We start from the raw sequence: 13344 nt of genomic DNA, 5'->3' as shown, positions 1-13344 counted from the left end.
AAGTAACGGACTTTTTGGAAATTATTTCTTAAAATGTTAAAAACAATTGTGCATTTCTTTAATGTATTTAAAAATTTGTTGTTTGTTAGTTTTAGTACCCATTTACTACTGTAGTTATTAGAAATCTTCTTTATTTATGTTTTATCGACCTTGTCACATTTATCTTATATAATCTCTCTCTTAAGCTGAAATTGTAGTTCACAAATACTGTGTCACTTGGCTTTTAATTTATGAATATTCTTGGACAAATAAGATATAAGCTAACCGTGTCCCAGTTGAAATTGAACTACCTTAGCTGTCAGTCAAACCAGCAACTTTTTATCTAATGTGCGTGGTTAAATTGCAATTTCAGGCCAGCGGATCGTTTAATATGGCACAACTTGTGTTCTGTGGACGACAAATTTCTTTAGCAGTCGCCCTCTGGCTGTAAACCCAAAAGGGTCGTATAAATTGATGTAGTGTTATCTTTTCAAAATCTGCCAACTAAGGATTAACTGCCCGTCCTATAAACGCTGATAAGCAGCTGAACAAAAGTGAGCTTGTGGTAAAATTGTAGATATGGATACACAAAGTGTTGCGGTTGAAAATAATATTACCTACGGAGAAATTTCATCGTCGTATTAAACAATAATGGTAAACCAGTTAGAATCTGAGGGGAAAAAATGTATTTGCCTGAACATTTTTTGAGTTTTGAGTTTGAGTTTTGTAAAAATCCCATTTCTTAAATTGGCCATAAATTGTAGTTAATAAAAAAACGAACGGTATAATTGAAAAAAATAAAATATTTTCCAGTGTTTAATATAAATATGTATGTATGTATAATATTTACGTATAAATGGTCCCATAAACGTGCGATGATACACATACATACATACCTACATTTGTTCTTAATATTCGTCTTATTGAATCACCCCTGTCTTATTTTTAGAATACTCTACAATTTATTCTATTTTTCTAACACTATTTTATTGTTTTTGATGGTGTATTTGATAAGCTACATTGTACATACATACCTAAAGTACATACATAGATCAGTGCACCTAACAATAGTGGATGTAATTCCGCACTGATAACACATGTTAATATAGATATAAACATACATAAATAGTTACATGTGATCAAACATGCACAGGCAAGTTCATCTACACTCTTGATGTTTATCTCGCGAAAATACAAGTTTACCTGCTCTGATTCTTTCACTCTTCTTTCTTTTACCCTCTCTCTCTCTCTTATTGCTCACCGTCAGCTGATAATTTTCAACCTTCTCACGCATTTTTTCACCCACACAAACACTTTCGCTGTTGCTTTCTCCCTCTCGCTCTCTCGCGTTATCTGTGCTCCCCCAAACCCCCTTTTCCCCAACACTTTCAATTTTCAAGCATTCCGTTTTGTTTTGCCGGCTGTGGTCGTTGCTGTTGTTGCTTTAATATTGGCCATCTCTCTTTGCCTTTAATACTGGTACAATAGGACTTAAAACTTATTAACATACAAACATAAATATGTATCTCCTAATATAAAGCATGACCTTTAAAAAACATATCATAACTTTAATTTGAATTCATATAATAATAACTATAAAATTTAAATTAAAAATATTTAAATGGATTACTGTCATTAAGAAGAGTATAAAGACTTCGGCTTGCAAAATCTTACTTGTATTTCCACCGTACCTCAAATTAGTGTGCTATATATTTTGCGGCGACTTCGGCGATCATTCGTTTTTGAGCCGCGCTGCAGTAAACAACGTTTGATAATTCGCTCCCGAAAAACCAGCGCGTGTGCCTCAAAATATTTTAAACCGTGCGTGTGTGTTTTGTGTGAATGATAATATTAAAATAGGAAAAGCAAATTTCCCGAAGCAATTTACAGTGGCGCGGCTATAAATAGCGAACGTTCGCGAGCGCACGCATTTTTCCGCTTATCAAAGTCCAGAAAGACGGTAAATTTCCAGTTCTAAACCAAAATCCTACTTTTAGACTAAGGGGTCTGAACTGATAAGGGGTTTTTGGCCTTGTGCGAAAAAAATTCGGCTGTGATATGTAGATATCTGGGTCCAGGAATCGAAAACACACCTTAATGCCGCGGTTTTAGCCATGTTTAGATATAAAGATGACTGATTCGTTAGCAGGCCGACTGTGAATCCATTTAGCAAGTGATTATTAAGACGCCTCGCGCCTCTTGGCACCGCTGTGAAAAATAATATTAGCCAAAAAATTACTGAAGCTAAAATAACACCACCTGCGGTGTATAAAAATAAATTCGATCGAAATTAACGCTAATTAAAGGTTATATCTGTCTACGATCCACTGGGATTGAGCTCAAGCAAATTCTCTCACTCTAAGCTAATTCAATGCAAATTGATCCGGGCCTTGGCTCAAGTTCTGAAGAACCGCGTTTTCAATGCATTATTATAAACAAATTACCCATCCGCTGGTTTCTGAAAATATAAACATACAGAACGGGTCAGAATACTAGTATTTTGGGCTTAAAAATTCATCATTTTCTTAAAAATAAAATAATTATTAAATTAGTATTATGATAACAATAATGTTTAAGCTAATAATAACCGCAATTTTTATTACGTCTACAAATTCAACCGCAACTGTATGTTTATATATTTAATAAATTTTTTTTTGCAAATTTGAGTCATTAAGTGTAATTGAAGTGGGTCTTTAGTAATCAGCATTAATATCAATTTGTGAAATATTTTAATGGGTTTTTATATCGTTAACAAAATCTCACATATTCCACTTGATCACGTTCCTGATGAGGATGCAGGGAAAGTGCTTTATTGGGCGATTCATTCATGGATATATAGGCGCAGATCTCACGTAGAGCGTGGAGTATAAAACTGTAATTAAAATACTTACACTTCTTTGTTTATTTAAATGGGTATGTTTTAATAAATCGCGGGCCACAGCTGACATTATGTACAGGTGGTCAGGGTTGTGCAGTCTTAGCAACAAATATATAGCATATGTACTATATATATAGTATTTAGTTTCTTTGTTATGATTTGACCAGATAGAATTAAGAAGGAAATAAGTATATTAAATAAATAAAAATAATATATTTTAGCTCTATTCAGCGGATTTCCCATGGAAGCAATTAACAACTTAAATATTTTTATTTGGAGTGGCACACATTTTTTGTTAGTTTCCTGATAATTCTTATAAAAGCAGACCAGATTTTTTAGCGATTATGAAAAATGCTCCGTAAAAAGGAAAATTTCCTGGATTAGAATCGAAATTTCCCTATCTTACCTAGCAACATTTGCCAGTAGCAACATGTTTTGTTATCAACATTCCCCATCGAATCCCCCGTCTAGCGATGGTATTTTAACCCACCTGAAGCCGAGTCGTTTTCGATATTATTTCAAAATGGTTCTTATCAGCGAACCTGTCCAATTTCCATTTAATCACATGCAGGCGAGATAGAGATAGGGTTTTGGACAGCTATCTCTGTCTGCTTATCAGGTGTCTGAATTTGGCGCGTTTGAAAAGCGTTCAAATATGGCTCATAGGCTACAGCTAATTGCCAACGACAACAAAGTAATAAAATATTGGCAGCACACTTTGTCTATGGCCCACTGATAGACAACAACAGGATTGATAGAATTTAAAAATAAATTAAGCATGAGTTCCCATTGCTTATTATAAATTCCACAGGCATCGACGACCTTGTCATCGTGTCTGAATGGTCAAAAATATTAGATTGGGTTGGTAGCCTTAAAAACAGGCCAGGGACTCGCTTAGGAAGTATTTTTTAATTCAAATCCCAATCAAACGCAAATCTCAAAGTACGCTTTGTTTTTGTTGCCAAATTTGATTTGTATGCAGGCAATGGCCCAAACGAAAAATCAAACAAACAGAATAAACCTGCACCTGATGGCAAATCAAAACAAAAAGCAAATGTTATTGGTCCCGAATTTTATGGCAAGCTTTGCTTTTTGTTGATATTTTCAATTGATGAAGTGTGTTGTTGCATTGATCTAATTGACAATCGAAATGTCACCTGTTGGCGGAGATTTACGATCTGGATTTTACGCAGAGCAAACAAAGCCCGGATTCGAGGGTAATCAAATATTTGGGATAGTCGTAAAAAATGTGGAAACAAAAAATATACTGCGAAACTTCAAGAATTATTCCAATTTTTTTTATAAGTAAGAATGGGTTGTAAATTATGGCCAAATGTAGGCCTAATGTGACATGTTTATGTCGAATGAACTTGTAGAGTCCAAAGTCCAAGGCTTACCATCCACATGCCATCCATATCACACCATATTTTATCTAGAGGATCACTTCGTTATCTTCTTTATCCCCTGGCAACTACAGCAACAATGTGCGAACTTAGGCTTCCCAACTCTCAGTATCTGTATCTCCGCTTATCTTTTGTTATCTCTTGTTCGAGCCCCTGTTTTATTGCCTCCCACCACCACCCATTTCAAATGAAAATGAAATCAAATTGAGGAAATGAACATTTAGTGGCTGTGGCAAGTGGAACAACTGGGAGATACATGTGTGTATCTGTAGATACATCCGAATTGATATAGGTTAAGGGGGAGTATCTAAATAGTTCGTTGCTACCTGTCCAGCATTATCTTGTTAATTGTTGTTTCTACAATGTCTCTGCTGAAACTATGGGAAACATTCGATTGTTTGCCGGTGTGCACAATATAGTGCCCCCGAGGCGCCATTTAACGCTTTTGTACTTATCCCTTAATTACATGCCTTCTATATAGGGGTACTAAAACAATAGATTATATCATTTGATCGATTCCAATTATTTGCAATTGCACGTGTGACAATTTGGAATGCAATTGGCTCATTTAAAAGTCGACAACGTGCAGAGGAGGTTGCATCATTTAATAAAATAGAATGCCGCTCGATCATTTGCGTAGTATACTTATTGAGCATTCCAGATGATAGCGACTGATATAAATCAGGAATCAGGAATTGATAGAGAAATGGGAGAAGTTAGGTTTGGTCAAGTTTTATTAGAAAAGTGATCTCATGTAACATCATATTTTCTTATCCATTTTCTTTAGGTCTACAAAGATCAGCTTATTTTAGTTTATACTTGATCAGTCCCAATTAATTTTCCCTTTCGGTATATAATAACACCACATTTGAAGGTTAATTGGTCCTTGAAACTATTTTTTATTGTCCATTTGGATTATCCGACAAAATAACCATTAAACGGCGACATGTCCCGCAATAATTACTTTACTAGAGGGCATTTAACCATTACGAATGACCAGCCGAATAGGGTTCAGCCTTGGGGTTACATGGCGGCAAACAAACCGAAGGGGCGGCCAGCAAACAATCGGTAGCCATATATCCACCGATCACGTAAAGTTACGTCAATGTCGCAGGCGATCGACTCAACGATCGATTCAACGAGACTCGCTGGGTTCGAGCAAAACGAGCCCATTTAGCATCTTCATTTGCATGCAACCCATCGCAACAGATGGAGGAGCTCAAAGCCCAGTCCGTGCCCACATGATGATCATCATGGCGATTTGCATACGAGGCTGGCAGGGGCTGAACCCTAAATACGGCAGGTTCAGCTGGGTTCAGTGTTTCAGTATCGCTCCAAATCGGATCGGTTCGTTTAACCCGCTTTGGGGTCTTGAACTTGACACAGTTCGAAAGGGGTTTACTAATTGAAAGGCTAATAATAGGTGTTCTATCTATTGATAAATGTGATTGAGTATTTTACTAGATCTAATAGTACTGCAAAAATTTTATTTTCATCATCTTCTACATTCTTCTTACCAAAAAAAAAAAAAACACTTCATCATTATTCATGAATATTAATATGTATAGAAAGTTACTAAATATGTAAAACAGAAACTAAAAAGGTATTCGTTTGTGATAAGCAATTTATAAAACCCCTTATTAATTATAAATCGAACGTCACAAAATTTCTTTTGAGTTGACTTTCGGTTGACAGCGTTGATAAACATGCAAATTGTATATTTGTACAGGCAATCAATTAAGATCATTTATATAGATCACACCTAGGGCAGATCGTTGTCACGTTGACCTCTCCGTCTGTCATTTCCGCATATATCAAATATATTTAAACAAATATTTAACCAATCAATTCTCACGAATTTCCATGTCATCTTACAGATAAATAATGCCTGTGAAAGAGATACTCCAGCGGTGCAGGCCAATACCCCTGTACACAGTCCTGGTGCTGTCGATCTGCTATTTCGTCCTGCAGCTGATCCTTAGTCATCTGACACACGGACTCACTCTGCTGATGGCCTCTCATCACATGTTGTGCAACATTTTCGCGCTCGGCGGCTGCATCATCACAATTAAGGTAAGTGGAGCAACCCGTTTGAGCACTGGAAAATTTGTTTCCGATTTGTTAAATATTAAGTGGTAATTAAAATTACAAAACAAATCTTACTGCGAAAGTCTAAAAAACAATTTTTTTTGTTATTCATATTACGTGAGATTTTCCCTAAAAAAACTACTTGAAATGTTTTTTAAATACCACATTTATGATAAATTCCATTCACCAAGTTACAAGTAAAATCTAAACATTTTTTTTCTGTGATTGTTTTTAAAAAAAAAAATTGTGTTGCCCGTGCAGTTCGACTGATTTTGCTTGCCGGTTTTACATTTTTTTTTTTTTGCCAGGAAATGTCGCGTGCTTGTGCAAAGTCGAAACAGATGCTGGTGCATTGAACTTTTATTGTGGCCAGAAAGGCAAACCACAACAAAATGTATCGAACGCATTCCAAACACCTTTTTATTTTGCGGATAACAGGTTTTTTTTGGTTTGGTTTGCCTTTTCGTGATAATTTATGGGTTAATTTTTGAAATTTTTATCCCTTTGCTTGGGAGTGGTTCTTGCAGCTATAAATTGGGCTTATCAGTCGATTTAGTCACTTTTTTTTTTTGGTGAGCTTATCAGTAGATTGCTGTGTAATTGCCTACTCGAGTGTAATGCCCCTGTCTACATCGCTTGTGACACGAAATCAGGTTGATTACTCGGAGATATTGTTCAGACTTTAGTCATATTCATTTTGCGTTAGTTTTTCTGTTCAGATACGTAAAAATGGGTCACCTTTTTTTAATGTAATTAATTTAATAAAAAAAAAACATTTTGTGTAGGTACTTATATTGCTTTTACAACTTTACAATTCATTAGCTCAAAGTTTTATCATTACATTAAAAATATGTTTAGATCTCATGAAATTTCGCTGTATCATTTAAAATCTCTTTCTTCATTTCAAGTTGTTACGCCTTGATTAAAATTCAAGGTGAATACCTCCAAAGGCGAAATGTCCAACTAAATATTTATGGAGCAGTCAAAGCTAATATTTTATTATTGAATGGATGCAAAAATTTCTGCCGCCATGGGAAAGCGTGCCAAGCACGTTTCGCAAAAGACAAAGACGAGGTCCAAAACGGCAGAAATCAAACAAGACATGGCCAAAAACCGCAGAGTTGCAAAGGGGGCCAAAACACCAGAAATCGAAAACGAAAACCAAACAGTGGTTGGTTGGTGTTGTAGGTGTGGACAGTTGTGTGGGTTGATTTCGGGCTTATATAATGGAACAGACAAAAACGATCAGCGGAGCGTTTAAATAGCCACCAACCATTGTAGATGGGCCAATGCCAATTGTTATGATTTGGTTTGGAAAGCATGACGACGATTGAACCTTTCCATTTGATTCTGTTTCTATGTGGGTTTTTTTTGACAATATTATAAAAATGGGACAAAAGCATTATATGTTCTCTATTCAACATAAATTAGTTTAATTAAAATAGTACAATTAAACGAAGTTCAAAAGGAACAATATGTATTACTAAGTTTCTTTACATTTAATCAAAATCTAAGACACCTAATTAAATTATATATCAATTTATTCATAAATTTGTTTTAACCATTTCTTAAATTTGTTTTTCTTTTTTTTACCTGTAATCTTGCAGCACAGTAAACAGAAGCCAGAGGCCCAGGATCCGGCACCAGTTGTGACCAAAGTAAACAGCAATGGCTCGGGGGTGATTGTTAACCTGGCCGAAACGGAGGCTCAAACCCGTGCGAAAAGAGAGTGTCGGGAGCAGAAGCTGCGCAATACCTTTGGCTGGGCCAGGATCGATATTTTGACCATGCTGATTGTGTTCATCATCCTGGCTTCATTATCCTTTTCGCTGGTTGTGGAGGCCCTGCAAACTCTGGTTCACATTGATCACCAGGACACGATGCATCTTCCAATACCCGTAATGATGCTGGGCTTTGTGGGCCTAATCCTGAATGGACTGACATATCTGCTGATAGGAGGCTACACCCTACACCAGGGAAGCTTTTTGCACTTGACTCCTGGAGGAAATGTGGTTCTCGAGCGTCCCATGTCCAGTAATTTGGATCTTTCCCTAACTCCGATGCAAAGGCAACTCAGTAAATCCCGGAATGATCGCCAGTTACGCGAGGAGTTGGAGGCTGAAGTGGGAAGTGTTTACTTCGCCACCAAACGCCAGGGAGCCGTGGAAATGCTGCGCGATGTGTCCAGTACGATATTTGTGATCGTTTGTGCCGCAATCGTTTATGTGGCAGAGGATGAACAGCACACCGCGAAGTTCATTGATCCCGTACTCTCAATCTTCTCCTGCGTCCTGCTGGTGACGCTTAGTTATCCTTACAGTAAGTACACAACAATGAGAACTGAAGAACCAGGAAACAAAATATTCCAGTACTTCAAAAAAATCCATAAATTTGTATTAGTACAATAGCTTATAGCTTTGTAATTTGTAAATAAATTGAAAAATTTTCTTTAGTAATATATTTTACACAAAAAATTAAAATATCATAAAACATAGATATGCAGACAAGTAATTTTTGTTAATATTAAAAAAGAAAACATTTATTTTTTTTTTTATATAAAAATCTAATTTGTGTATCTCTCTTTTTCACAGTGAAAGAATCCTGTCTGATCCTTCTGCAAACCATTCCGGGTTCCATCGATCTGGAGATCTTTGAGCGCACACTGGTCACCAAGTTCCCGGAGATCATCAGTTACCATGATCTGCACATCTGGCAGTTGGCCGCCCACCGATACGTGGCCACCATACACATTCAGTTCCAGAATCCCAAACTCTACCTCAAGATTATCGAGCAGGTGCGGGCACATTTCCACGACCAGGGAATCGGAGCTGTAACGATCCAACCAGAATTTTATCCGTCCACCAACAAAAATGCCTCTGCCTCGTTGGAATGTCTGATGCAGTGCCAGGCGGTGGAATGCATCGAAAAAGTTTGTTGCAGGGATTCCCGCAGTGATCTCCGCGAGGTTTGCGATGCCCCCGGTGGCAGAAAGTCATCTGCTTCGGACAAATGTCAAGGAAATAGCCATGATCACGGCAAAATTAAGTCAAAATCCTGCGCCGAACTCAGTGCAGTGGTTGTGGAGGAACCCAAGGAACTGAATGCAACCCAGCTGATGAAGGGTCAAGATTCGCAAGTGGCGAAATCCATGCCCAAACTGCAAAATACACAATCGGATGCGGAAATCACCAATTTGGGTAATTCTTCAACAAGTATAGATGCATACAAAGCAAGTGACAGTCCACCTCCACCAACGATCAACAGCGATTGATTCACCATCAACAACAAAAGTATTGAATCAAGGCTTAACGATTTTAGCTAGTTCTTAAGTTAGTTTATGATTTTGCCATATTTCTGTTGCAGCTCCTTTTTTAAACGAGACGCTTAAATGGCACTGGTTAGCTAAAGTTTGTGACAAGAGGGGAGAAAATGGAAGACAATAACCTTAAATCAAGTTAATCAAGGATTCTATATAACTCAAAAAACTAATTGTGTAGCGTTTATTCTGACAGTCTCTCCGAGACAAAATAGTTTTATAATTAAAGATTAAATTAAACAGCATTTCGAAGCAGTCAAAGAAACAATATAGGTTTAAAGTTTTTAAATCAGGTACCGATTTCTCTCTCCCTCTTGTGTCAAGAATCGGACTATATTTTGCCCACCAGTGCAGTTAGGTTACGAATTATTTGTTTTAAGGTACATTTACTGTGTATATGTTGTACTACATAAGTCTTAAACATTTACAACCGAAACATTACAAAAAATATACATATATCATTTTGACGTGTCATCAGCTAAGCATTTGTTTGTTTACTATAAATACATGTGTATAAAAATATTTGGATTATGCGTATTGCAGTCATGCCTAGGTAATTTCAAAGCGCACAGTCAGTTAACAATAAGGTCCTTTCAAAGGTACCGCGGCGGGTATAAGAACATTTAACAATGCCTCGATATCGGGACAGGTCAGTTAAGATAAGGCCGTAATTAGATACAACAATTGTGATTCACTGGGGTTACTTGACTACTTGTCTTCGCCACCGCCGCCTAGCAAATACTCCAAGGCGAAGAGCCGTATAATCAGTGCCAAGTTGTCCGTCGTCGCATAATCGATCACGCTGGCGTTATCTTCGGGTGTATGCCAAACACTTGGAAAGGGCACCGGAATAATGTGCAGGACGGGCACATTTCGCTGCAGAAAGGGTATGTGATCGTCCTCGATAAAGGAAGAGCGCATGGCCTGCGGCTGAAAGTAGCGCGTGGGATACCGTTGGGCAACTCCGCTACTGGCATAGCGCTCCAGAAGCTCCATATTTGCCAGGCGCGCTTCCACGGACTGCATTCGCATGTACCACGACTCGGTGTTTTCGAAAAAACTGTAGAAAGCGGGATCTGGGGCTCCTAGAAGATCCAGTAACACCAGCATATCTATTCTGTCCAGTTTCTTCTCATTGTGCCACTTTTTGGCCAGGTGACGTGCTCCGTAGATGGAATCCTTTGGTCCCCATTCCTGAAAGGCCTCCTCGCCATCGAAGAACAGAAGCATAAGGCTTAGTTTGCTTTTCTTGAGGGGCTTCAGTTGCTCTTGGAGCACGTGTGCCAGATTGAGGAGCATTGCACAAGGAACTGCCGAGTCGGTGGCGCCCAGGAATTCCACTCCGGGCATGTACTTACTATCGTAATGACATGCAAGTACTAGAAATCTCTCAGCTTCAGGATTCAGCGTTGCAATAACGTTGTGAAAATGCAATTTGCCTTTGATTGGAGCCTCATCATGGAAGCTGTTCACCTCCACATCCCAGTCCAGATCTCTCAAGCTCTGGACTATATACTGCCGCACAATGGTATGATTTCGCGAGCCCACTATTCGTGGTATCAGGATATTATTAATAGCATCTCTCAAGTGCAATTTATCTGACAGATTACTGTACTCCAGGAAGCGGGATTCCGAAAGTTCACTGGGGTTGTATGAAGTCTGTAAGTGACAAAAAAAGCACAAGTTAAACAGGCAGCTGTTTGGGTTATTCGTCAATAACCTGTGATCTCCCCACGAGATTATCCTTCGAGGACATGGAGCCCTTGACCAAAGTGGCTATTAAAGCCGTCTGTACGCACAGCGTCCAAATGCTTGTGGTTCTTTGGAGCATATTTCACGACTGACTGCAGGCTACGTGGCTGAGTGTTTGTTCTTGGCGAGTGGGTGTGTTTTGCCCCAACAGGTGGTTCCAATCAATAGCGGCAGGTGTGCGGAGTTCCAGGGACGTCCGTCTGCGGCATGTGCTAAGGAATCTCTGACGAGTCTAATAATTTATCATTGTATATAGAATTTTCTTCAGGCCAAAGTTGTGGGGCGCTAAACAACAAATCAAGGGCATGGTGAAGGGGGGCCTTATTTGCGGTGCAATATTTAATATTATTTTAAATATTCTTTTTTTGGCTTCAATGTGTTTTTTTTTTTAGTGTTTTATAAATTATAAATTAATTAATAATGTTTATTAATGTTTTTGTTATACATACAATTATTAGTCCCCTCGAAATAAATTGTTCTGTTTACGCCCATGTTCATTAAAGCAGCTGTTTGCCAGCTGAGATAGGTGGCAACGCCAGGCAATAACAGGTGACAGCCCCATAAAAGGGGCGTATGAAATATTAATTTGAGGGGATTTCTTCTAGTTAAATTATCATTATAGATGTATACAATTATTATTTCTATTATAATTATAATACTTCTAAAGTCAAATTTGTAGTTTTAAGCACATCTCTTAATCCCAATTTTTTTTGTAGATTTGATTGCAAAATTGACCTAGTTTCGCGCAGTAGAACTAAATAAACCTGCATTATACACTTTATAAATATTATCTCGGGATTTTTCATGTCTAAGCCACCGTTGTGTTTCTATTTCAATTGAGTATATTCATTACTTTTAAGAATGGTCTACCTCTAACCTTTGGGATATCCCTCAGCTCAAAGCAAGCGCCCAAATTGTAGATTTTTTTGCGGGGCTTTGGCAACAGTTTCTTGACGGCCTCCATCAGGGAATAATTTCTCAATAGCACACGCATGTCACTTATTAATGTCTTTTTAATACAAATTATGCACGCAGAACACTAGACAACACGTTCTCCCAGTTATCGAAACTTATGCAATAGAAAACGATTACACGCGGTTTACAAACGACTTTCTCTTCCTCCTCCTTCGCTGGGCATGTAAACATTTGTATGTATAGCATGTATGTACAAGAGTGCTTTTCCGCTTATAGTTAATGGAAATGGGGAAACAGTCCGTGAAAATGAGGTTTAATCCGTTTTAGATGACTTGGATCCGGGAGCTCCGAAGTAGGCTCTGTAGATATAAAGTCCCAGAGCGATGTGCAATGCAACGACCGCTCCCACGGCAGAAGCAATATTAACTTTTACTTCTGAAATGTCCAGGAATCGGTCCAGAACGAAGCCTTTTAGGGCAAAAAAGGTTAGAACGGGCAGGAAAACGATAAGCATGCAGTAGAATAGCACTGTCTTGAAGGAGCTGTAATCCTGCGAATCCTGTGCATCCAAAATAAACAAGGGAATTAGCCAGCCGGCAAGTGAAATTATATTGTTACTTACATGAGACTGCTGGCGGGTTTGTTTTGGCGCTCCTCCGTTGCCACCGGCGCTTTTCTTTGTCTTATTCGACATTATTCTAGCTAAACCAAACCAGGATTAATTGAAAAAACGCAAAAGTTTCTTTTAATTTCGGCTTTTGCTTTGGCCTGCCATTCGGTTATCAGAAATATTTGACAAATCACAAATCACATGATAAAATAGTAGTACCGTTGATGTCTTCCAAAAATACTAATATTGTGAATATTCGATTATCGTGCCCCGCACGAAATAAAACGTTTGTAAATAATTTGAATAATTTGTTATATGCCTTATTAATAAAAAAGTAGACATTTCTTCGAGTACTTTAAACTGATAGAAATTTGTTAATACTTGTTTACTATAACTTTGACCG

General features: G+C 37.9%; 3 protein-coding genes across 6 annotated transcripts; 1 reads left to right on the top strand and 2 right to left on the bottom strand.

The window, feature by feature from the left end:
- The first annotated feature begins 426 nt into the window (after positions 1 to 426).
- Positions 427 to 10146, top strand: LOC108100434 (zinc transporter 1). 3 transcript variants are annotated; one of them, XM_017204351.1, is made up of 4 exons: positions 427 to 533; positions 6138 to 6333; positions 7956 to 8667; positions 8940 to 10146. In XM_017204351.1, exons 2-4 carry the CDS (start codon positions 6145 to 6147, stop codon positions 9617 to 9619), a joined length of 1581 nt encoding a protein of 526 aa, XP_017059840.1. In that variant the 5' UTR covers positions 427 to 533; positions 6138 to 6144; the 3' UTR covers positions 9620 to 10146. The 3 variants fall into 3 exon arrangements, with proteins under 3 accessions (XP_017059840.1, XP_017059841.1, XP_017059839.1); XM_017204352.1 differs by lacking the exon at positions 427 to 533 and adding an exon at positions 609 to 633; XM_017204350.1 differs by lacking the exon at positions 427 to 533 and adding an exon at positions 1699 to 1939.
- Positions 10034 to 12412, bottom strand: LOC108100436 (glutaminyl-peptide cyclotransferase). 2 transcript variants are annotated; one of them, XM_017204356.2, is made up of 2 exons: positions 12294 to 12412; positions 10034 to 11323 (listed from the first exon to the last, which is right to left on the bottom strand). In XM_017204356.2, exons 1-2 carry the CDS (start codon positions 12408 to 12410, stop codon positions 10373 to 10375), a joined length of 1068 nt encoding a protein of 355 aa, XP_017059845.1. In that variant the 5' UTR covers positions 12411 to 12412; the 3' UTR covers positions 10034 to 10372. The 2 variants fall into 2 exon arrangements, with proteins under 2 accessions (XP_017059845.1, XP_017059846.1); XM_017204357.2 differs by having other exon boundaries at positions 11385 to 12387.
- On the bottom strand, positions 12412 to 13137 carry LOC108100439 (vacuolar ATPase assembly integral membrane protein VMA21 homolog). Its single transcript, XM_017204360.2, has 2 exons — positions 12954 to 13137; positions 12412 to 12890 (listed from the first exon to the last, which is right to left on the bottom strand). Exons 1-2 carry the CDS (start codon positions 13023 to 13025, stop codon positions 12645 to 12647), a joined length of 318 nt encoding a protein of 105 aa, XP_017059849.1. The 5' UTR covers positions 13026 to 13137; the 3' UTR covers positions 12412 to 12644.
- Between the last annotated feature and the right edge of the window lie 207 nt (positions 13138 to 13344).

The sequence above is a fragment of the Drosophila ficusphila genome, unplaced genomic scaffold (genome assembly GCF_018152265.1).
Source record: "Drosophila ficusphila isolate 14025-0441.05 unplaced genomic scaffold, ASM1815226v1 contig_286, whole genome shotgun sequence".
NCBI classification, from domain to species: Eukaryota; Metazoa; Arthropoda; class Insecta; order Diptera; family Drosophilidae; genus Drosophila; species Drosophila ficusphila.
Note: the sequence above shows the minus strand (reverse complement) of the source record. Positions and strands in the feature narration are given on the sequence as shown.